The 22,686-nt window shown below is 41.1% G+C and overlaps 1 protein-coding gene across 1 annotated transcript in view; it reads left to right on the top strand.

Moving 5' to 3' along the window:
* Positions 1 to 17,870, top strand: part of rtn4r (reticulon 4 receptor) — a 44,745-nt gene extending 26,875 nt beyond the window's left edge. The window contains exon 2 of the mRNA XM_039804526.1: positions 15,806 to 17,870. Coding sequence (XP_039660460.1) covers positions 15,806 to 17,187 — 1,382 coding nt within the window. The 3' untranslated portion in view covers positions 17,188 to 17,870. The remainder of the gene's footprint in view (positions 1 to 15,805) is intronic.
* Positions 17,871 to 22,686: the final 4,816 nt, after the last annotated feature.

Below are 22,686 nucleotides of genomic sequence, written 5' to 3'. Positions count from 1 at the left end.
TAGCCCAGCCGGTAATGTCATTAATCATAAATGGCATGTCATGTTCGAGAAAAGTGTGGAAGCTTCATAAGCTCCTGATGAGCTCTGAAATTGCGTAGTGCTTTGTTTTCAAAAGCTCATGCAGAGGCTTGTGGATATTATGTAGAGATTAGCCGATCAGGGTGTTCTGTTGGTTAACTTGGATTCATACAAACGCGCTGTGATTTGGTGTTCTTCTTTATGACCAAATTTGTGCTTAATTAATTGCAGCACAAACCTCTTCTCTTGCTTTCTGCTGGCTGGTAAAACTAATGATAATCTCTGGGAGCATGATGTGTTGCTCTGAGCAGACACTCAGCCTCTATTTTCTTGTTTACCCTACTTTACCGGAGGCCGTTTACCATAGATATAGCCAACAAAAGTGGAAGAGCAAACATAATCTATTGTTAACCACTTCAGTTGCTGCATAGCTATTTGTAGATACCCTGTAGAAATGAACTGGTGTACCTATGAAGCTACATGTACTGTAGCTAACACTCAATGTTTTCTGCCTAGAAGCTATTTTCCTCGTTGGAAAACAAGTGTATAACCCTGCACTGTTGTCTCATGACCTTTGATTGAGCAGATTTTCTCCAGGGGAGAGCAGAATTATCATAGTTTGTGCTCCTGTTTGAAACCATGCATAACTTTAATTGCCAGCCCATGATGGGGTCTATGAGAAAGCTATAAAACGTGAGTGCTCACATCAGTGCGGACTAGTAAATTAGCATGACAGTGGCGGGTGGCTGCGTTGGGAATAAGGGAGAGGGCGGTGGTGGGGACGGGGCTACGAGCTCAGCAGAATGATTGAAATTCATGCTGTCAGGTGGTGGCTGCTCAGGTGATGCGGCACAACGCTTGCGCCACTCTAAGTAGAATGCAGATGCAGAGTGACTTTAGAGGTTTTTATATGAGAGAGGATCAGGAGGGATTTCGTTCTGTGCTTTTTCTCTCTTTTTTATTGACAGAGCCGAATGTCACATGTAGCAAACGCATGCATAATGTGAAGAGGCAATTGTACAAACCACGAAATAATACAAATGCATCACACGGACAGAAGAGTACACATTCTGCCACATAAGTTAACACGAACAATCAATCAAAGGACGTTAAGTAGAAAAGTGCACTAACTTAAAAGACTTGATGGTTTCTTGCAACCGGACCCTTGGATGTGTCCATGCTGAGTGAGAGATATGTTATGGGTATGCTTATGTTATGTTTATAAAGAACCGATAAAAATCCTTAAGAAATGTGGAAGTTGATCATTGAACCATGGAAACCTGTTAGTTAGTTTTGCATTGCTGGAAAAGACTATGTAATTTCTAACTGTCACAGTTGAATAGAGCAGGTGAAAACCCAAACGCAGGAGACAGGAGACAGCAGACAACAGGAACAGGAAAACGACTCTTTATTGCAGGTTTAGTGCAGGAAAGGCAAAACTGGTCTCAACTAAAACCAAGGATTCAACAAAGACTGAACTGAAAGCCATGGCTTAAAACTAATCTAACGAGGGCATGAAATGTAGTGAAGTGTAGCTGGAGAGATGGGCGGAGAAACTCAGGTGAGGGGAATGAGGTGATAATTCATAAACACAGGTTCGGTGGTAAACAGGCTCGAAAACACAAAGACGGGAAGTAAAACAAGACATGACACAGAAGAGTGAGTGAAGCAAAGCCCCAAGACTATGACAGTAATTTACTCAATTGCTGTACATAAGTACAATATTGAGGTATTTCCACTTTGATATTTAATTGTGACCTGTTGTCAGCTAAACTTAATGACAACGCCCACTGAAACGACCTCACGGTGCTCTCAACCTGGCTCACAATCACCTTTTCTCGGCTAAACTTAACTGTCATGTAACCGGTCGTCATGTGGATGATTTTTTATTTTTATACATGAAAAGGAAAATACTACAAGGCAGAACACTAGCATTTACAAAGGTTTTAATAGTAAATCGAGTCATCATTATTCTCAATTCCTGATATCAGTTACCTGCTAAAAAATAAAAGAGGGCTAAGATTTTGTAAGATTAGAATTGACTCCTTTAATTATTGATGTGCTGCGTAATTTTAGGGATTGAATCTCTTTAGTTTTATATCTTTCATTTTTCCCACATTTGTTCAACAAATCAATACTCACATGCTTGTCCGGTACGGTTTCGCTCCTGAAATTGAGACACTTGGGTAGATGGGAAAAAATGATTTGTCACACTTTAGTTAAACTAACAGTGTTCCCTTTTTTAGCATTTAAAAACACTTGAGTGTTTTAACCTTACCACGCACTAATAGCACCAGTCTAGGTTTTGGACTCACACACATATGGTATTGTGTTGCATTGTGCAGAGCATTAAGTCTTAATCAGTAGGGCATGGATGAACCAAAAGTACCATTAAAAGCACTGTAATGCATTTGTATTATTCAGACATATCAGGCCCATTAGCACAAGCACTAAAAATGGCATTCATTTTACAAGCCAGCAAGAGCTCACAAGCTGGAGCTCCAGGGAGAAAGGAACAGCTGAAGGATGCAGTTTAAAAATACCAGATTGTTTTTCTCCAGGGCTGGAATGACTCATTACCCAGGCAGCAAAGCAGGGAGTCTTGTCAGTTGGGTCGTCCCAAAGTACAGTGACGCGCAAATTGCGCCAGCGCATCACTTACAGTGCTACAGTCGTTTTGGGACTGTGACAACAACAGCGATACACACATACACTTGTACACTCCAAAAACTCCCCATAAACACACAAACACCTGTGTTGAAATCCAGGGAAGTGATGTGTGCAGATTGCGGGAGAGTTTTGTTTTCTGGGAGGTAAGGTAAAGTCTCAGGTGGTTGCCATATGCTGACGTGTTTATCCCATCTTCTCATCTCGTGGCTCACTTGTTCAGAAGCGAGGGGTGTTGGGAGATGACCAACCCATCGCTCAGATACTGCTGCGCCACTGGGACAACTTTCCACTATTGGATCTTTACTCTGGTCTTATCTGATGGCCGCTCTGCCGTGAGGTGTTGTGAAACCGGCGCTCACACGTCACCAGCTCTCCTCCTATCTCTCTGGATGCAGCCTAAGGAGGTGCGAGGGAAACGTTGAAGGAGATTGAGGGCATATTGGGGGTAGACTGGCATGGCACTTAGCCTTGGATCATTCCTCACCTGGGAGATAAAGGGCAGGAATGATGACTTCTCAGCTTGAACTGAGCTTTGGGCCAGCGTTAGACCTTTCCAGTGGAAAAGGTGACTGATCCGTGGAGGCCTGTAAAGAACTGCCCTTATCAGGCCAACAGGGAGGAAGATGAGGAAATAACAGAAAGGCTTGTGCGAAGAAATGGCTGGGTGGGAATGTTCCTAATGTCTTTCAGTCTTCATCCCCTCCTTTTTCTGTTTTCTATCCTTTCATCCCTCTATCCTTCTTATCTGAGCTCCTCTGCAGAAAAATCCATTTTCCTGCAGTAGGTCGCTTTGTCTGCGCAGGGTGTGGCGGTACTGAGGTGGGTGGTAAATAATGCAAGTCTTTCGCCTTTAATTCTTCCAATGGAGGGGGCGCTCACTAAGAACCTCTCAGAAGTGGGCTTATTACACCAACCAGGCTGCATCCATTACTATTCCTTTTTTTAGGGGGCAAGGTGAGGAATAAGTGAAAATGTCCCTAAAGAAAATGTCTGCTGCCAGGGCCCATTATCCCATTCCCTTAACTCTTACCCATTGGAACTTAAAGAGGAATCCAAATTGTAGGGGCATAGAGCTCCAAAAGTCACTAACAGATGCAGATCCACCTGGCCGCGCGACATTTCTGTTGCGCCGCGCTCCACTTTATTCCTATGGGTGACGTCAAGCGACTTTAACGTGAACGCAAAGCATCCCGGGAAGGCGGCGCTGCAAAACTGGCCGATGCCCATCTTTATGCAAATTAATCCGTTGAACGCTTCCACGCTTCAGTCATGCCGCAAAAGTGGATCTGCACTGAAAGTGTGGCTTTTGCTGTGGTGCACTGCAGACATCCTGCATTCAGTTTGTGCCTCATCTCTTGCAGAAAGATAACATTGAGAGAGCAGATGGCCATTATCTTCTGGACAGGATTCAAAGCAATGGTCGATAAAATTCAAGTTTGGAAAGCTTGCTCACCTTTCTGACAAGCAGGGCTGTAACCTCGACGTGAAAGTGACTTACTCTGGCATGGCCCTTTTTGGCTTTCCCTCCCTTTTCTGAGTATCATCATGGATTTTCTTTTCCCCATTTTCTCTACAAATAAAGATGAGTGTTTTCTTTTTGTTCCCCTCCTGTTTTCAACCGATTCTGTAACTCCACTCCAGTGCTGTTTCATTTTCAGTCATAATTGTGCAATGGTTTCCATTTCTCTTCAAAGCACAGCGGAGAATAGAGACCTAGTGTGCTTGAAGGTCTCTATTCTCCATTGTGCTTTAATATATGCATTAAATACTGTATATATGAGTCAAACAGAGGAAGGCCAAATTCATTTCAAAGCTGCAGTTTTCACATGCATCGGGTTTAAGTGGAAGGTCTAGGATAGAGAATGAATCCGATGTATGAGGAGGCAGGGGAAGATATGAGATCCTATACCTCACTAATGTCAAAAATCCACCTCCGCTTATAGAGAGTATTGTAGCCCCCACATTTATTTATCGAATTTTCAATAGTTTCCATTGCGCAACAAATCCGAACATATCCCTTTGACAACACTATTATGGAAGAAAAGACGTGTAAAAAAAAAAAGAATCCAATGTGATGGGAGCAAAACACTGCTGAGAATACTGCTCTTGTTACAGGGCAGAACAGCAGAAGTAGGCCTCGTGTGATTGGCCCTAATACATTTGCTTGCAGAAACTGACTCAAAAGATGAAAGGAAGGGAGAGGTTTGTCTTTTTCAGGTCAACATGCCTCCAGGGCTGCCTACACATCCAAAATAGATGGATCTACAAGAAAGCTGGCCAGAATTAGTTAACGCTTGCACAATGATCTACCTAACTTATTTATTTATTTGATTCCTTTCATTTTCTGCTACTCTCAGGATATCTTTCTTCCTCTGGCGATTTCTTACAGATGCTTGTGGGCACATTGTGTCTCTGGATTCCTTCCACTGCGTGTCTGATGAGTCATGCACGGGGACCAAAAAGGAATTAAACAGTCATTGTTCGAGATAATGGATAACTAATGGCTACTATGTGAGATGATACTTGAGAGCATGTGTCGTGTGAGATGGAGCAATCGAATATGCCGTATGAATTGAGAGATTAAACATGCTGACACCTGCTGATGTGATTAAATAGAGCATGTAAATACCACCCGCACAACAACAACAAACCGGTCAGTCACCACAAACTGCAAAGTGGTCGCCACCTGACCACCTCATCCAATTTATCTGTCTCATTTATCTTTTATTTCATTTCATTCTGTCTGCATTTTTAGTGTGGAAACTTACTGCAACACTAACTGACTTTGACATATGATTCAAACTAATTGTTTTGGTGCAGGGTGTTTTAATGCATACTTATATCTTGTTTTCTTTATCAGTTATCCAATGAAGGACTAGACACATATGACCAGGTATGAGGATGCTCCACCAGCATAGACATTTTAAAATAAAAGTCCACAACAAACACTACATCATTGGAAATTAAATATTAAAAACCTAACTGCTAAACTTGTATTTAAACTCAAAAGCCATGTGCCAAAATAAGTTGAATAAAATGCAGACTACATTTGGTTTTCTTGTTTCTTAAAGCTGCATGAACCAATATGTTTGCCCTTTTAGGTAAACAAGCTGTACAAATAACTTCTGAGTTGATATGGCAAACTTGTTGGCAAACATTTCCCTTTTTTGTTACTTTATCTAGCAAATATGGAGCAACATTAGCATTCTTTTGGAGTTATGTTTCTAGTTATGAATGCACGCATTTCAGGAGTCTCTTTAGCTGCTAAACGCTCAGCTAGTTGCTAAGTTTGTCCATTATCTGTTAGTCACGTAGTGATTTAAACATTGTTAATTTAACCATATTAATATTAACTGCTTTAAATACCTAGTTGATTTATTTAGGAATGGATGTGTCCTCTAGTCTTATCAATGCATTTAGATTTTTGTCTCTAGTCTTATCAGTGCATTTAGACTTTTGTATTACTAATAAGAATGTAAGGAAAGGAAAGGAAAAAAGGAAAAAGAAACATGCATGTTTAATTAAATGAATATGTGAATATTGGGGTAGCAGATGCAATGGCTTGCTCAAATCTTTAAAAGCATATGGATTTGTGTACACGTGTATGTGTTTGTGTGTTTTTGCGTGCCAAGACATATGCGCATTGTAGGTATCCACTCCAGTGAAGATGAGTTCAGAGTTTGCAGTTCTTTGAAGCCACACTCGCTGGTGAAAGCATGTCTTTCTGGGCTTGCCCTGTCTCAGTCAGTCTGAGGTGATTGGAGTTGACACATTTGCAGACGGTCTGCATCGTCAGCTAGCCAATCCAGCAGGGTGCAATGTTGCGAAACTGGAGAAGACAGAAGAAGGTTAAATGATACATTATGACAGTAAAAAGGGTGTCAATAATGGTTTGTCTTGTGAAAAATTGTCAGGCACATTTTCACCACCTCTTGCATCAGGCAGTGGATCTACCTGTATCATACATTGCCTGTTCACATTAATGAGAAATCTCCCATTCAAAATACCACTCTTTGCTGTACAGTAGGGTGCATTCACCTATGCATAACCTTGGAATGACTAATGTGTGTGCTTGCAATTGTTTCTATCCTGGGAACAAGGGCTTTGCAAGGTTAAGTAGAGCGCCCATGTCAAGAACAATGAAGCGAAGGGGCTGGCAATTTAGAAATCCTTTTTGGTTTCCCCTACAGCTACACTTTACACAACAATTCTCCAAACCAACTACATGGATTACTCCCAGAATGACTTTTGTTTAGTCTAGACTGGTCAAAGATTAAGTGCCTGTATTTTCCCCCAATTGTAACTCACACAAACACAACACTTCATCAGGAGCTAGTTCCTCTTCAACAAGCACAACAAGTGCCAGTCTAAGAGGGTCGCTGCCAAATACAGGAATTTTGTAGTAATGAAGCTGTCAGGAAGATGTGAAGTGGATAATGTTTGCACCTGCTCCACTTCCAGACCTGGAAAACATAATACACCATTCTTTGAGAGCTCAACTATGCCTACAGCAAAGACAGGCTACAATGACATCAAACTGTGTAACCACTCATTACAGCGTGTTCTCTGCTCAGACCACCTCAATGTGTTTTCTCATCCTCACTTGCCCAAATATACGAGGCTGCCTGTGGGTGCTGTCACTGCTGTCTCCCTCTCCAGCTGGCACTTCACATGAGGAGGTGTTAGCATTATCATCCGATATTTACTGTACTGGGGCGGTTATCCATTTTAGTTTATACAGCAGTGATTCATTAGGCCTCATTTGCTTTTGTGCCAGTGCAGTGCTCGCAATCCTCACCAATTTCAAATTGTTGACATGAGAGCCCCAGAACTGCATTAGAGACCAGTTTTGAGAGTGGTGAACCATGTTTTTTTTAAACACCTGAAATGTAAGGACCTCATTCAAAATATAATACACCCCTATTTCTCAGAGTCATGACTACCTGATGTATACTGCTGGAATCAACACCACTTAGTAAATCCAGTGATATCAATGTCTGTTGACAATACACAGTAAATCAATTTCTTATTAAATGTATGTCGCTAATTAAAGTGCAAACAAGAAACGCTAGAAACTAAGGCAGAAGTGCCAAAGTGTAAACAAATATATCTGGAAAAAAAACCTGTAGTGACGTGTCACGTGAGAGGATAATATAAACAGAAGTTAAAATCATCAAAATGAGCATCTTTATTAACTATCATGATGTGTTTACTGAACTAATGTATAAAATGTCCTTATATTCTCATATCACAATCTCCTCTTTCCATTCTATGGGGTGTTGAAAGCTTTTGGGCATGCATAAAACATTTCCTTAAATAATCATTCATTAATTTCATTCATAAGCACATAAAGAAAGAACATTAACAGAATAATAGTTATAATAATGGAACATGCAATGGAGGCTGAAAGCCTAAAAGGTTTATCAAGGGTCTAAGTTTAGCTGAAAAACAAATAAAATAAACTAACTTAAAACCTGTTTTACCTGTTTTACCACTCACATACCAAACAATGACATGTCAAAGCTATCCTGCATGGCACAATAGACAACAAACAAACAGCTTATAGTTCAGCTGTAGCACTTGATGACCAACTGATATAATGCTGTTCCCTCATGTTTGTGTATTTCTTTGCAGGTTATATTTTCACACAAATCCTCTTAAGTACTTGAGGAGGATGACACGTTCTGTTATAAACAAAAAGAGGATGCCTCCTAAAATGTTGTTAACACCTGTGCTAATGTCTGCCTGAGAGCTAAGCAACACCAAGACACATGGGGCATGTAGTACTGTAGCAGCTGCCCTCATTTATTTTCTCTCCAGCCATGTGTAGATAAGATAAAGCCCTATACACTCTGTTAAGCAAAAATCCTTGGCTGCACCACTGGCAGCCCGCACGGTACAAAACCCCAAAGTAGGGCATTCCAAATTTCCACTCCACTGTGGCCTGAAGAGTGCATCTGGACACCCCCACACACTCATGCTCGACTGACGCCTGCATTATTTTCCGCTTACGATACTTGAATTATGCATTTTACATGGTTTTACATGTGGAAATTGCCCATGTCTGTGACATGTGGAGGCGGGCACAAAGTTGGATTTGAGCCAGTCTGCTAAACCTCACGGGTGGACTTGACTCCCAACGCCTTCTGTGGAACATTTCATAGTGAGCTTTCGCAGCACTAAGGGCAACTTGGTTTGCTGCCAACTATACAATAGTGTTGTGAGAAAAGTGCAATTTTTGTCCTGTAATCCAGTGGCGCTTCGCCACCACTCAACAATTAATCCTCTGTAGTGGCATTTAACCATACCTAACTCTATTTCAGCTATTATATATTATATATAACTCTATTATAGCTTGAAATGCAACTAAGAAGAAAAAGCATTGTAATTTTAGCAACTAATCTGATTTATAGTTGTAGGAGTGCTGCCCATACCCATATATACAGTCAGTGGTGTAAAAAGTAAGGGAAATAATGTTTTCTGTGGCTCTGGAGGAGCTTTGTCAAGCCTGAGATATTTTTTAGTTTACAACGCTGTAGTATTTCAACCTTAGCTTGTACACTATAAATTTGTAACGGAAAGTCTGCAATACACACTATCATTGGGTTTGAAAGATATGGGCAATATCCATTGTTTATAGACCTTTCCTGTCTGGTGCTCAATTTGCATTAGTAGTTGTGGGATCAATTGTTTTTGGAGCTTTTGCAGTCCCCCACTGCATATTTGATAGAAGCGCAATACTAAATTACCATCATAAGCAATACCGCAAAGTAAAACACTCCATTGCAAGTAAGAATCAACAACCTCATAAGTATTAACAGCACTTAAAGTATCAAAAGTAAAAGTACCACTTACAGTATGCAGTCAGAATTATCAGTGTTAATTATTACTACTGAAGAATGAATGTGCAAACAGAATTTTAATATTGCAGCAGGTTACGGAGGAGCAAATGTGAACTTTTAGCGCTACCTCAACCTTTACTATAAGGTAATTTAATCTTTAACAAGGTATGCTATCATATGAGCTGATGACACAGTGTGTATGTTAAATATAACTAACAATATTTGGATAGTACATGTTGTGAAGTACAATTCTAAAGTGGCAAACAGTTAAAGTACAAACACAGTACCAATACTTCAAAATTGTATCTAAGTATAGTACTTGAGTAGATCTACTTTATCAATTTTTTTTCTATACCACTGTGGACAGCAACAACAGTTTGTAAATGTTGAACACAACACAGTCTTGACTGAGTCAGTGCATCACTCAAGGCTCGATAGTAATTTGATGTCAGTTGTTGAAAGGGAGAACACTTTTCCTTCCACTTTCGCTTCCAATTGTTCTCCAGTCGAGCAGGGATTCGATCTGACAGCCCTCTGATTGCAAACTCATTCTCTCACTGTCAGGATATCGCCAGCCCTCTGCCTTTCTCGCAGACATGAAGACTCTCCCATGTCTGTGCAGTGCACACATGTTCACATATATGCCAACAGATCTATATAGACCCTCTTTTTCCACACACACACACACACACACACACACACACACACACACACACACACACACACACACACACACACACACACACACACACACACACACACACACACACACACACACACACACACTGTTTCCTGCCTCTGTATTTCCTTCTGCCTGCCGACCTCTGGTTCCCTCAGTTATTCATGAGCCATCTGCTTGGGCAAGTGCTGTGTCAGATGTGTGTCAAACAGGACCTCATCTGTCCCCCCTGTTCGTCTTCTAATTGTGTCCTCTTCTGCATGCTATAGCCGCCACTGATGCCCTGAACACTCCATGGTTACCCAAGGACTCTAGCTCGACTCTCTGGTCCATCATGTCCTAAATAACCTGTTTGATCTGATGTGTGCATCTTTGTTTAAGATCATAGCATCTGGTTCATCAATGTTGTATGGGCAAGCACAAATCTGTCCGTGTTTGCTGGTCTGTGTGTTTGTTTTGTGCGCTCTTTTAAGAAGTGGATTGAAGATGACTCATGTTTCCATTGAGATACAGAAATATAGGCAATGTTGTCAATAATTTACATTACATCCACTCATTATTTAAGTCAAAAGTAAATGGATGTGCACTCTTTATTATAACCAGAATCACATCGTAGTGGCTCACACATAATCACAAGTGAAATTAGACAGCATCATGGTTGAAAAAGTACTGTAATGAACAAATTAAGAAACATAATTTGACCTTGAAGTAAGACTAGTTGTGTTGTTAAAGAAAAAAAGTTTGAACACTGTGACAGGGTAAATGTGGTAGCCATAAGGGCCAATGTGGCCTTCTGAGCACAACCTTTTCCATATATGCCTTACCAACCAATCCCTCTGCAATTCAGTGATGCTTGAAAGTGAAGACCATATATTCTCTTTAACAAAACTTTTTTTTACGGGCTTATGAATAAAAAAGAGGTTCAAAGCCATCTAAAATGGAATATTCTCCTGGTCTGCCATGACAGTGTAACTGTAGGCTACTCTGTAATTCTTGCCTTTCAAAATAAGTACTTTATCAAAAAGTCTACTTGAGTCAAAGTAGAAACACTGTACTCAGAAAGGTACGAGTAGACAAAGGGATTCATTTATTTTTAAGAACAAGAGTATGTAATTAGTTGCTTTACATTCAGGACGGCATCACTCAAAACCCCATCAGAGCCAAAAGTGAAGGCTTGATGAATCACTCCATAAATGTACTGTATGTCCAGTTTCCCCATTTTTCACTGTCTGTGTGTCAGTTTCTACAATGGATTAAGTCACAGGAGAAGTGTCCGACTGATCCCACTTATCTAAGAAAAGAAAAATGCAGGATTATTTGTCATGAACCAATCATAATCATCAAGGGTGGGCCTGAACTTAAAAATAACATGGCTGATGTTCTGGGTGAGTGTGATTAAGAAACATTTTTACATTACTAACCATCTACTTTATGCAACATTTCAAAAGGATTTAGCATGGCTAGATAGCCATATTGACCTCATGAAAAATGAGTACCAGAAGGGAGAGCCAAAGGAAGCAGAACAGTCAGCCATTGATGACGGGCCTGAGAGAGAAAACAGAAATCAACAAATCCAACACAGACAAACACAGTCTAATTGATAGTATAGTATAATTGGCGTAGGCCTGCACACTGCAGCGATAGTTTTGGCGTCTCCTTTATTTCTTGCACGATATGCGAGCGTATGTGTCAAGCCAGGCAGGTAATCACATACAGGAAGATCACAGAGCAGCTAGGTGTTTTACCAAAATAAACAATTTCAAAATAAAACAGCCAGGTTTATGGTGATTTTGGCCGTCTTGACTACTCACAGCGAGGCACGCGATCAGGCACATAGAGAGAGACCGACGGACAGACAGAGAGAGAGAGAGAGAGAGAGAGAGAGAGAGAGAGAGAGAGAGAGAGAGAGAGAGAGAGAGATAGAGAGAGATAGAGAGAGAGGTGACCTGTGCGTAGAAATACGTGTCCGGTATGAATGGCCAGGTGCACGATCAGGCACCTATCTAGGCTACGTGACACTTACTCGTGCGGTGTGTTCCAGCTATAAGAAGTCTGTTTGTGAGTTTACAAGTCTGTTCTGCACCGAGTTACTGCCCTATATTACTTTCAGTTCACAAAGTCATTTATAGCTGCATTGGCTGTGCTAAAATTGGGCTTCATGCAACTGTCATATCCTGTACAGTTTGTCTTAGTTATTTCTTTCAACATTATATAAAAACAATTTATGTATGCATGGATGGGTTCACACAAGATACATGACCTCAGAGAGAGGATCATGACTATGAATAAATGCAGGCCCGCTTCGGAGAAACACAATAATGCATGATTTCAGAAAGAGGCTATGAGATTCCTCTGGAGAACTACTATGATTCATCTCTGACAGAGACATCACTTCCACTCTGGGCCAAGGGGATAAGACTGTCATGTTAGCCTTCCCTGCCCAATCCCCAGGCCTTCAAAGTAAAGCCACCGTGATGAATCGCAGGGCCCTCTGAATGTGCTGTCCCAACATGCCCTCTGTGTTCTTTGCGGGTTTCAAAGCATGAGGAAGGGTTTAAATGTCTGTTGTATTTTCACAGTAAGACAGAGGAGCGCTGATAGTTTGTTTAGAGAAACATGCCAGGGACACATGCGAATGAGCTAGACTCCTCGGCTAAGTGATGCACTCATACAATCAGTAAACAAAGCTGTCTGTGCCACTTGTACCACTCCTGTGAGCATCTTTCTGTTTTGCTACTGAATGTTTTCTCTAGCTGCTTCGAGAGAACTGATTCCCAGTATTTTTTACGACTAAAATTGCGGTTAGCTGATATTATTTATCCACTGTCATGCCTGAATTGTTCTTTTGACCACGGGACAAAACTCTCTTTGAAATCCATGCTAATGCAAGTCTTTTAGGTGAGTTGGTAAGGAAGGAAAACGCAGGTCTCTTTGCAGGTTCTTCAGATTGTCAAGGTCTGAAGCTGGTTGAATAAAATCTTTACCTTTGCGATCAAAGAAAGGGACACTGAGAGTAGCCAATATCCAATTTTTTGGTAGAAGACCAACATCAACCCAATTGTATGTCCTAATCAGAGTGCCTCAGCAGCATCACATCATTTTGGAGAAATTCTTTTGACAGACAATTAAATTAGTTGAGCAGGGAAGCTACATAACAACAGAATACTGGTCACCCGCAATTCTTTAACCTGCTATTTATTGTCAGGCTCATACTGTAAATAGAAGTAGCTTTCTTGGAGGAGAAGGAGGGGGGTGATGTACTTTACTCAAAGCTGAAGGGGCTATAGTGTCAGTCGGGAGAAAACAAAGAGGCTTGTCTGCTCTTAAAGAGAGTGATGATTGCTACTGTACAATAATATAGCTCTCAGAATAAAGGCCACTGGCAGGGTCTGAAACAGGAAGGCTGTGCTTGGAGCCATGTTTTGACACAGCAGATAGGGGAAGATTAAGTGTTGAAACCAAAGCTGGCAGAGGACGATAAGGAATTCATTTTATTTATTTTTTTTTACCCTTGTTGCTGTTTTTTAAGATATTTAAGTTTGTGTCAACAACAGCTGTGAGGACAGCTAAACATAAGTTCCTTTTTTTGTGTTATCTTTGCAACCGTTTAGATTTGGAACAAAGACAACACAGTAGTGATGAAAATAAAAGGGGGAAGACCATCATTGTTGACCGATCAATGGTGTGAACGCCACTCTTACTGTACATCAGCTGTCCATAGATACAAGTCTCTAGAGTGAAGGTGAGATGTGTAACTAAGAAGTCACGCAGAGGTTATTCAGAAATGTGATAACGAAAGAGTACAAAGATTTCAGGAAACCATGACTCCCAGATATTTGCTTGCAACATCTGGTAAGGCAATCATGATGCAGATGAGAAGATGGTTTTAGTGGGAAAGAGGTGATTGGGACGGAGTTGATGACATTGTGGGGCTTATGCTGTCATTCAACAGATGCTAACAAAGACAAGACATATTATGCTGAGAGCTGAGGAAACCAGGTTTTGACATGCAACGCGTGGGTGGAAATCGCCTGTTAATGAATAGACAGCAAAGGGAGTGGGGGGGGAGATGAAGACAGCAGAGGAGATACACGAAGCGTGCTGTGTGATAAAATATGGCTATTGTTAGGCACTGCTGAAGGAAAAGTGCTGCGATGCAGAAAGAGTGGAAAGTCTTGACAGCTTTCCGGTGGCAGTCTGACGGCTGAGCAGGGAGATTGGAAGGAAAGTGCAGCAGAGGGCTGCTGTCAGGCCACACCAGAGCTCCGTTTAACAAGGTCCAGAGATGAGCTGCACCACAACACATTGCAGAGGAATGAGAAGAGAGAGAGAGTGGGAACGGAGGGAGGGCTGAGTAAGGCTCATGCATTTTCCAGAGCCTTGCTACCTGTCGTGCCTGCGAGCCTGGGATTCCTCACATGTGCATGGGAGCAGAGATTGGAAATCCTCAGTAAGGACAGGGAGCTGAAGAGGATTCAGAGATTTGAAGCATTACCTGTCATTATATGCTGCTACTAGACATGCCTGTGACACTTTGACACCAGAGTCTCTGCATGAAGGAATGTGTGAGCCCCAATAGATGCACTTCAATTTTACAAAGTAAATGTCAGAAGTAATCATTTACATGTGGCAATCCAGTCTATTTCACTTATCGTGCCACTGTGTATCAAGCTGAACCATGGCAGAGGACAGGCAGAAATAATTAATGTGAGCAAATGCAGGAACACGCCTTATTTTAAACATGGATGCCTTCGGGACAAACATATTTTGTACAAGGATATTTACGGGCCTTGTCCTGAGTGCTACCACACCTCTTGTATATCTCATCTTCATGCTGCACTTAGAAAAAAATGTTTCAGTCATGGCTGCACAGTGGAAACTCTAGCAGGGCCTTTGTAGCCATCTTTCCAGCTTGGCCGCAGGCATCAATCTCTGAGACTGGGATGAAAGCTTATCTCCCAGCGTCAGGCTAAATGTCAACCTCAGGAACGCTGAAATATCATTAGTTATGTCCGCCCTATTTACTAATTCCACATAAAAGCCACCCAATCATTTTTAAATGAGTCTGACTTCACAGGATTCTCTTCAGCTGTTTAGGTCCTCATGTCAGCAGAAGCAGCAGGGAGATGTGTCGCCAGATCCAAATAACATCACTGTTAAAATGCATGCTAAATCACTGTTATGTAGAGAATTCCCTATTCTGTAGTAATGTACTGAACTTTACAATTTTTTGGGGGGATTTTTCAAACTTTCTGTTTTTTTATTTGATGGTGTGTAGTACCATAGGCTTAAATTGTGTATATCAATTATTGCTCATTGTTTTCAAAAATGTATTTTCACAATATAAAAAATAACAAAAAACTGTTGTTTCTGTTTCTTCTACACTTAATGATAGCTACCCTCATGTTCTTTTTCAGACTGATTCTCAAATTATGTTGTCTGATTAAAATGTACTGTGTTCTTTCAAAGGTTTATGCATATTACATCCTGACCTGAATTCATCTGTTTCTACAGATTTCTGCGACTATATTAGAACTGTGACGTTTAATATACATACATTATTTACTAACCCACTGATTTTTCTCTGTCTCCGTAGGGGGGCGACTCCTGTTTCTGGTGATGTGGCTGAACATTGTGCCTCAAAGTGACAGCTGCCCTGCAAAGTGTGTGTGCTACAGTGAGCCCAAGCCCACTGTGGCCTGCCAACAACACGGACTGTTTTCCATTCCTACTGAGATCCCCGTGCGGAGCCAGCGGATATATCTCCAGAGCAACAAGCTAACAGTGGTGAGGTCCACCAGCTTCAGCTCTTGCCACAATCTTACTGTTCTCTGGCTATACTCCAACAACATCAGCTACATCGAGGCTGGTGCCTTTTACGGCTTGGAAAGACTGGAGGAACTGGACATTGGAGACAACAGCAACCTCCGCACCATCAACCCTACAGCCTTCCGGGGCTTAACTAAGCTGCACACCCTCCACTTGCACAGGTGTGGCCTGTCAGAGCTCCCCGTTGGGGTTTTCCGAGGAATGTTCTCCCTACAGTACCTTTACCTGCAGGACAATAACATTCTAACCCTGCATGATGACACCTTTCTGGACCTTGCCAACCTCACCTATCTCTATCTGCACAATAACAAGATCAAGATAGTAACAGACAACATGTTTCGAGGCTTAGTCAATCTGGACAGGCTGCTGCTACACCAGAACCGGGTTATCTATGTCCAACCAAGGGCTTTTAGTGATCTTGGTAAGCTTAAATCCTTGTTCTTGTTCTTTAACAATCTCACTGTCTTGACGGGGGAGACCATGGATGCGCTGGAGTCTCTCCAGTATTTGCGTTTGAACGGGAACCAGTGGATCTGTGACTGCCGAGCGAGGACCTTGTGGGACTGGTTCAAACGTTTCAAAGGTTCCAGTTCTGAGTTGGAGTGCATTGTTCCTGAATTCCTGGCAGGAAAGGACCTGAAACGGCTGAAAAGTGAAGACTTAGAGGGGTGTGTGGAAACGCCTCAAATCCAGACCAATCTCTTCAACTCCAAGGGACAGTCAGGGAAATTCTCTTCCACCGAAAATCCTCTCGGGGACACCATTCCCAGATGTTGCCTTGGAGATAATGACAAGTCCTCCATCCTGTCTGGCAAAAGCCGCCAAATCACTAACAACCCCCTTAAGGAAAAGGAGAACATGTCTAAGACTAAGTATAAGGAGCCGGAACGAACGAAAAATGAGACCCAAAACAAGCAGAATGATGGACCACTGGGAACCTTGTCCAACACCCTGGACAAGTCCTTGGAAAATCTAAACCCTGAGCTTATAGACAATCTGGAATCATCTACAGCATCAAACAAAAAGAAAAAGAAGTGCTCCAAAAAGCCCAAATCAGACGCCCACTGCATCAAAGGCCGAGGTTCTACTTTGCAAGTGTTGCACTTTCTCTTCATTCCCATGATCTGGATATCTCTAGCCATGTCTTAGGACTCCTGATTTCACTCTGAACACAGGACTCAAGATTGTTGATGCTCATGACAATGATAACAGAAGATGCAGTGACATCTACAACAGACACTGACTGAAAAGTGAGGAGTCACATTGACCCACTGTGGGCCTGGACAAACGATGATGAAGACTTTAGAGTACATTTAACAAAATGGATGCCTTTACAGAACACTGCAGATCTAATGTATATAATGAATTGGTGCCCAAAATTGTTTGTTCTCTATGTACTTAACTGTACTGCGTCTAAGCTACACTTCGAGGACTCCTCCCTTTTTCCCTCTCAAAAGCTTTTACTGCTTAGACAGACCACCGGAAGATGAAAAAAAGAAACAAATTAAACAAAAAAACAAATACAGGAAATCAGAGACAGCGCGCACACAAAGAATGTTGGGTCCGTTGAAGACAAACAATCTCCCCCCGTTATTTATTCAAAGTGATGCATTTGTTGGGTAATGTTATGTTTTTTATGTTTATAAAAACAAATGTTTTATCTCCCCAAATTTGTGTTCTATTTTCATGACAGAAAGGATTTATGGGTAGAATTTACCAAAAGAATGCTGTCAATTTGTGTATGGAGATTGCAATGGAACCATAGATATGCATTTTATTTTACTTGTGTACAAGTATGAATATATTATGAATAAAAGTTCTTATTTCTTAGATCTTTTTGATATTGTGTGGTATTTTCCAGTACAACAGAGCACATGGACTCTGGCATCTTAAATGCGATGATTTGCTGCCTTTGTCTTGTGTTGCAGTGGTGAAATGTAACTAAGTACATTTACTCAAGTACTGTACTTGGCCATTATCTGCTAATTTATACTTCTACTTCACTACATCTCAGAGGCACATATTGTACTGTTTGCTCCACAACATTATCACCCCCTTCCTGTCCAGTGAAAACCATGTATCTCCAGATGTGCTGATTTTGAATGTTTGTGATGAACTGAAGGATGAAGTGTTCCTTTATGTTGAGAAGATTCTCCTACTTATGAAGCTGAATAAACTATTAAAAAAGCCTCTTGGATTAGCTGGAAAATGCATCATCACAAAGCTGAAAACAGGGCTGTTTTTCTGACACAAAAGTTGACCTTTGTAGAGATACCTGGTTCTCATAGGACATCAACATTACAAACATATGATGATCTTATAGAATATGATGCATTGCTGTAGATTAAACTACCGAACAATATATTAAAGGAGTTAAAATGAGCCCACCCTTAACCATCTACAGCAGTAAAAGGCAACATACACATTAATGCAGCAGTGATATTAATCCAAAAACATCATATATAATAGTTAAACACTGACAGTGAGCATTTTACTGCACAAGAAGTACTTTTACTTTTCATACTTTAAAGTTGTAGTCAGTAAGATTTGAGTTATTTCTAGTGGCAGCTTTGGCGGTAAGGTGTAATTGCAGGTGGGCCTCTGGGCCCTCATCTCCTAGAGTTCCTTTCGAAAACGAACAGTGTCAACTGTATGACGTCATTAGAGTGTCAGCTCTCACCTGCGCGATGCCTTCACATGCTCCAGTCCACACTGATAGCAGTTCAGTCTCATATGAGCTAAGATCTAATACATCCATAAGGATGAGAGCCATGTAGGGACATGCGCAGCCGTGAAGATAATGGAGCTGGGAAGGCAGCGGCTAGGTAACATGGCTAATCGTGCTAATGCGGTCAAAAGTGCTAACACAGCTAGCGGTATTATTTACCAAGGGGGTTGGGGAGGTGGAAAGTTTTACACACTGCGCCTCCCCGAGACCCTATTGAGTTATCCCGCTAGCTGCGTTAGCACTATTGACTGTGTTAGCACGGTTAGCCACATAGCGTTTGCAGTCAAACGAGCCAGTGCACGCCCATCCTGGGTAACGTTAGTGTACAGAATGTGATAAAACATTAGCTGATGAAGTGGAGGCCGAGGAAGAGTGGGCAGCACACACCGCCTTCCCCTTATTCGCCTTACCTGATGAGGAAAGGGCAGAACGTCCCCACCGACCTGATTGCGGCGCCTCACATTGCCAACATTATGAGCTGACACAACATGGCTAACAGTGCTAATATCTGAACCAACCTGAGCATCAGAATGTGGAGGGAAGAAAAACTCTTGAGGCCTTACAACATTTTTGCTCTTTATAAATAAAATAAGGGGGTTGTTGGTGGTGCTGCCTTCACCCGAAGTTAAACTGCCAAACCCGCTGGGGGCTCCCTGACTGCGGGCTCCCCGACTGCGGGCAGAGAAGAGAGACCATCTTCTCTAAGGCTTTAGGGTGGCTTCCAGCCTGGCTATGATTTCCTGAATGTTCTTCCAAAAATGCGATTCCGTGGAGAGAAGGTGGTTCATTACAGAGAAGACAGACCAAGCCTGTTTGTGTCCCACCTAAGCTGCACACATAGACTGGCTGCAGTCAATGGCAAAGGTTTAGATGTGAGTGATCTCAGCCGACATCAGCTCGGTGCTCTTGTGGATGTGGGTGTTTAGTTTTTTGTTTATTTTTATTTGGAAGTGGAACTGTCCTCTTTCTCTGTCTGTTGGTCCGCCATTGTGAGTCAGCAGTAATGAAATGTAGGCACCCGATTAACATACCGTTTCTTTGCATCTTTCCTCGTCGGAAGTTCCCAATTTCCGAGTAGCCTACAATGGAACGCAGCATAATCGGCAGTGACAAGCTCCACCTGGGCTGACGGGGAGACCAACCCTTGCTGACTGTAGTCATGGGCCGGTATGAGATTCTGACGGTATGATAACCTTCGGCAAAAATATCACAGTACCACGGAATTGCAAGGACAGCTATAAATGTATTATTTTTTTAAATGTCTGGGTAAAAAACTAAAACTTTTTTTCCAATGAACACAATGTATTTTATTTTTAAACACACTGCACACTGGCAGGGAGAGGGATTTCTAAACTGCACTTTCTGTCCTTGAAGAATCAGAAAAAACAGTATGACAGAAAATGCACTTTTAACAATGTGGTATTAGTAATTGTACTTCAGTAAGTACCAATGTACGTAGGCTACAGTGGTGAAAAAGTAGTGTTGCAAATTGAAGATTTAATTTTTTCAAAAATGTAATATACATTTTAAAAAACAATTTTATTGACTAAATAATCACAACAATATTCAATAGATTGACAAATGAAAAGAAATCATTTGTTGCAGCCCCAGTACCCCAAGAATAAAATAGTAAAGACAAACTTATTGTACTTAATACGTGTTATATATATTATTAATACTGTTTTATGGAGGTGAAGAAAGGCTCCATTAGAAGGGAATATATTCTATGTAAGATTGTGTCAGCAAAACTGCTCTGAGTACCAAAATGCATTTCAATTTAGCAAATAACAGCAGGTCATAGTATGTCTCACTAACCACACTGAGAGCCAAACAACATTCCTCCTCCCAAACAGATGGTGGGCCTACTGTGGCGTGTTCATTGTTTTCAGGATTGTAAGGAGCTGATGACCGACTGCTTTCTCAATTCTGGCCTCTTCCCAAACCTCAGGCGTCCAGATATTGTTTGTTTTCTCATAAGCCTCTTCAGGACGTTGGCATTGCAGCGCTGGACAAACTTACAGATAAGACCTACTGTATGTGAGATCACATGCAGTGAAATGATGAAAGAGTAGAAAGAGCAGTGAAAAAGCAGCAATACATGGAAACTAAAATTAGCCTTTTACTGATGTGCAGTTTGAACTTTGTGTAACCACCTATTTTAACTTAGATCTTATATTGTTCAAGAAACCATTGGTCTAAGAATAACTCATATTGAAATGAAATTATCAGGCCTCTGATCTTTTTTAGTTGCAACCTCTGTTTGTGATACAATCTCCTAAGGCTTTCTGAAAGATCAAACAAATCATTGATTATGCTATAATATGCAATTTAAAACAAGGTCAACATCAACATTCACCCAAGAAGTATATTTACAAGTCTTAAGTGACTGCTGCACATGCAGTATGAAGATGTTGAATAAAATGCCCCCGGCAGCTTGACAACATTCTGCATATCATTAGACCTAGTTATGTATATCACAAACACTGCCACATTTCATATAATTTTGAATGAATTATTAAACAGTGTATGAAAAATGAAAATGCTGTGGTAATATAAAAGTGAATTCTCACATCACAAACTTGACGTTGAGAGCAGAAGAGACCCTCAAGGCGTCATATTAAGTACCGTTTTGCTTTCTTTACATGGCACCAGATTTACCTTAATAAATGTAACGTTTGAATACATAATAATTAAATCTTTGAACTGTCACTTTGTCATACAGTTCTGGGGCGGGTTGCATGTGGTGGGTCCATGCTGGCTTGTCCACAGGCCAGGATAATGTAAAGACTTATATTCTGTACCAAATTGAGTCAAAGTCATGTCAACAGCCCTCAATTTATCTTGCATGTAAGTGATAGGATTCGAATGCAGGGTCTTCACAAATCCCTGGAGCTTTCCATTGTGGTCAATTAACCTGGAAAGTAAAAGGACTGGATGGGCCCTGAGAAGATATCGATCTTGAGTGGAAATCAACAGGGGAAATCAACAAGGCCCTCCAACAGAGTGACACTACCCTCTGCTGAACCACAAGCAGCTGCAGGCTGAAAGGATGCAACTAATTGTGTCTGAGTCAGTCTAACCTCTCGTGTATATCTGCTCAGGCAATCATCAAAAAAACACTCCCCCTGTCTGAGTTCCATTCATATGTTAAACTGTTAAAAGTGCTGTTGTGCATAAGGGCCTGATACGCCTTTATTCTATGTCTGCACTTATACTGTAATATGCAAAAGAGTTCGAATAGACTTCTGTGAAGTTAAATGAACAAAATACCTGAAACTTACCCTCAAATGAGAGATGTTTGAAATGTGGTTATAAGCTCTAGAAAAGACTGGGAAGTGAACTTCCTTTTTTGATTTGCCATACATGCTGCTACATTATATTGACATGATTTTCAGTATATCTCAGTTGTATGGTACAGATCAAAAATTATATTTCCAATATAATGCATAAAAAACTCAACTCTTACCAACTTTTCAAAAAGCATCCCTTCATATATTACATGTATTTAAACCACAAATATAAGTTAAATGGTTGATGCAAGGTCATTATTGCCTCTTCGTAGTTAGTTTTTTTATGCAGTTTGCTTTTTAGTTTGGTAGGATAGCTCCAAAGTATACATATACATACATATACACGCACACACGCACACACACACACACACACACACACACACACACACACACACACACACACACACACACACACACACAACTCACAAGGTGAAAACATGCACCATGGCTGTCACGGCTGGGCAAAAAAATCATAAAAATGTAATAGAAAGTTGTGGCATGGGCCATTAAACATTATTTTTTGGTGGGGCTCTAGGTCCAACAACGTTTTCACTTTTTTTTAAAATACATTACTGCAATTGAATGAGAAGTATCTTGTATCCCACATTCTTCTGTCACACTACATATTTT

The sequence above is a fragment of the Perca fluviatilis genome, chromosome 6 (genome assembly GCF_010015445.1).
Source record: "Perca fluviatilis chromosome 6, GENO_Pfluv_1.0, whole genome shotgun sequence".
NCBI classification, from domain to species: domain Eukaryota; kingdom Metazoa; phylum Chordata; class Actinopteri; order Perciformes; family Percidae; genus Perca; species Perca fluviatilis.
This window is presented reverse-complemented; position numbering and strand designations above follow the sequence as displayed.